Source organism: Daphnia magna, linkage group LG10 (genome assembly GCF_020631705.1).
Source record: "Daphnia magna isolate NIES linkage group LG10, ASM2063170v1.1, whole genome shotgun sequence".
NCBI lineage: Eukaryota > Metazoa > Arthropoda > Branchiopoda > Diplostraca > Daphniidae > Daphnia > Daphnia magna.
In genome coordinates, this window is record NC_059191.1 from 4,317,417 (window position 1) to 4,320,521 (window position 3,105).

A 3,105-nucleotide genomic window follows, 5' to 3' on the forward strand; every position below is an offset into this window, starting at 1 on the left:
TTGTGTCCTTCTACCATAAAAAACGGTTATATTACGACACCCCCTATTTTTCTATTATTTTGCCGTGGCGTAGCCGATGAAAAGCCGACGGGAAATCGTTGACCTTTCAAAAGCCGTCAGAATTATTTTGTTGTTGTTTTCTCTCTTTTACTTTGACGTTTACTTCCATTATTTCTTTTTCATATTTGATTTTCTTAACTTAGTAAACCCACATGATGACTTAGACTAAGTTGGCCAGTATACTGTTCATTTTTTTTTTGTGTTATGTCATTTACCATATATTTTTACATGTAGTAATGTCGTCAATGCCGTTACTATTGCTACTGCTGTGTCTCTACCTACGCGCACGCGCATTCCAAACAACCGTATGCGATTGCGCTGAACCGAAGAATATGGGAATTATTCAATTTCCTGATGCTGATTGCAAGCCGAAAATGAATTCCACGAGTGCTGTTCCAGTGAGATATGTTGTCTACAGTGATGAACGCGCCGCAGTGAAATTTCCGGGTTTTATTTGTGCCAGATGGAGAAATATTCACCGCGTGACTATGAACTTTTTCGGTCAAACAGTGATCGTGCCTGAGAAAATTCCTATAGACACAACGGCTTCTGAGTGCTATAAAATGATTAACACTAAAAAGTGTGAAGGTTATGAAATGACTCTTTCGGATGAGAAGTATGTATTTTCGCATGAACCTCGATCTGACGGTTACTGGATGCGAACCGTCGATTCAGAAATTCTGAATTGTGCGCTTGAACAAATACAATTGTTCCAACAAATGGAGGATGAAGATTTTCCAACGCCGATCGGAAAAGCTGCCGCAACCGCCGGTACCTTGTCTCACAACCATCTAACTTTGGTTTGGGATACGACATACACCCATAAGATTCAACACGAATTACGTACAGTTGAATCTGGAATCGGAAATCTTATGATGAAGACAACGAATGAAAAATATTTCCGCCTCTTGGACGATGACCGTCAACTAGATTTTCATTTGACTCTTCAACCACCCTGCGACCCCAATCATCGAAGTTGCAACAACCGAACAACGACTTTTAAAATCGTCGGCCAATCAAATTTAGTTTTGGTAACGTGGCCTTTCGTCGATAAATCTCTATCACTCACCGCCGAGTCGGCGTCCATCAAGGAGAAGGCCCAACCAAGCGTCTCTGTTGAAACCACCTCGCCATCTAGTGACCCCGATTTGGATAAATTGGCCAATAAACAATATATTCAAGATCGTGATATTGATCGTGATAATGAATTAGCGCGTATGTTACAGACAATTGAGTGTGATGTTCGCAAAGCTAAAAATGAACGAGCAATCATCACCGCCCAATATAATGGTTGGCTCGCCGCTTCATTATTGAAATTACCTCGGTGTGCAAAAATTGCAAGCTTTTGGACAGACCGCCGTAGTGATTCAGTGTAAAGCTGTGAATGCCACAATTGAAACCGTGATCACACCATGTGGACCACAACCGAAATTTAACAGTTATACCATTAATCTCGATGGCTGGGAATTAGTGAAATTTTCCCCATGCTATTGGACGAATGGTTTCGTCAATTTCAACGATAAACCTTACGCCTTCCGCAACAACACTTGGAAAAGGATCGACCCGAATATTGTACTGCCGGAGCGTACATTGGCTCATTCCTTCCGATACGAAGACGTGAAAGCCTTCGACTATGACCATCGCAGCAATCCAGCTTATAACGATAATTTACTCAACCACATGAACGTTGTAGCTGACATCGTAGCCGCCATGAATGAACAATCACCTGCTGATTTCCCATCGAATCATCGTCCTCATGCAGCTGATGTTCTACTGACAGCAGCAGGAGTCGAGAGATATACCAGCTGGTGGGAGGTCATCATAATCTCCTTGGTCGTCACCGTCATCTTCATCCTTGTCCTCATCGTCTTACGCATTTGTTGCTGTCTTGGCCTCTTCGGTATTTGCTGTCCTCCGATTAAAGAAGTTAAAACTTTTTACCACGAACATGAAGTCTGATTACGGGACGTAATCCTACGCCGCCCGGAGCGATGTAACGAAGGCCTACAAATACATCTTATGACACCCGCATTCTTATAATATTATGTTTACTCTCCCTTGGTATATAATTATGTCTACATTTTACTCTCTTGCATTTACTCTTCTTTTGCATATTATTCGAATATCGTAATCCGCATAGTAACCATTTGTCATAGACATCTTAGCGTTGACCCAATTGAACACCTGCTGTCTGACTCACACGTGCGACGCATTATCACGCCACTAAACAAACTTCCGTGATTGGTTACACGTGCGATGCATATCACGCCATTAAATAAACATCCGTTTGATTGGTCGCACGCGCGACGCCAATCAAGCCATTAAACAAACACCTTCTGATTGGCTGCACGCGCGACATAGCGACACGTCAACAGCATCACGCCACTTTGACGAGATGCGAGGTTTCATGGTGAACTCAAAATCTAAGAAAGATCAGACAGCTAGCAGCTCGCTAAATGTTCAGTTGCCTTCAACAACACTAGTTCGATATCTAACTTGCCTTAGTGTTTTCTCTACAAGTGTTTCTCTGACTACCTGTTTCCGTAAGTGCCTATCTGAATTGTATCTCCAATCGTCTCCATTTTCGTGTATGTTTTCCACCGTGTCCCGCTCTCGCTACCACAAGCCACTTCGTATCGTTTTACCAACGTGCGCTCCCGTAACGCTCGCGCTACATCGGTAAGCTTCCAAATTGCCCTTATTCTATTGGTCGTTATGGTTTGGCTCGTTATTCCCTTTCTTGTCATATTGTATGTCCTTTCCCGTGTAATTCTTATGGCCTAGTCTAATAATACACTGTCATCATTGTGGGTAAACGTCTCCGAGTTCCCTGGTAATATATTTGTCTTAATCCGTAAAGTCATCCACCCGAGAGGGAGGATGCTTTACACTAAGCTTCTTCAGAAATGACTCTCTTGCAATTTGCTCGTTGTAAACTAACTTGGCATTATTGTAATGTAAGTAATCATTATTGTAACTAACTTGGCATTGTAAACTACACCCATTACAAAAATTGTTCACTTTCATTAGTTTCCCACCAAAAAT

General features: G+C 42.1%; 1 protein-coding gene across 1 annotated transcript; it reads left to right on the plus strand.

The window, feature by feature from the left end:
• Nucleotides 1-361: 361 nt before the first annotated feature.
• LOC116934869 lies at nt 362-2,019 on the plus strand. The gene is given in 3 exon segments (XM_045180046.1): nt 362-903; nt 1,243-1,391; nt 1,393-2,019. Coding segments are annotated over 3 exon segments (1,287 nt in total). The 5' UTR covers nt 362-392.
• Nucleotides 2,020-3,105: the final 1,086 nt, after the last annotated feature.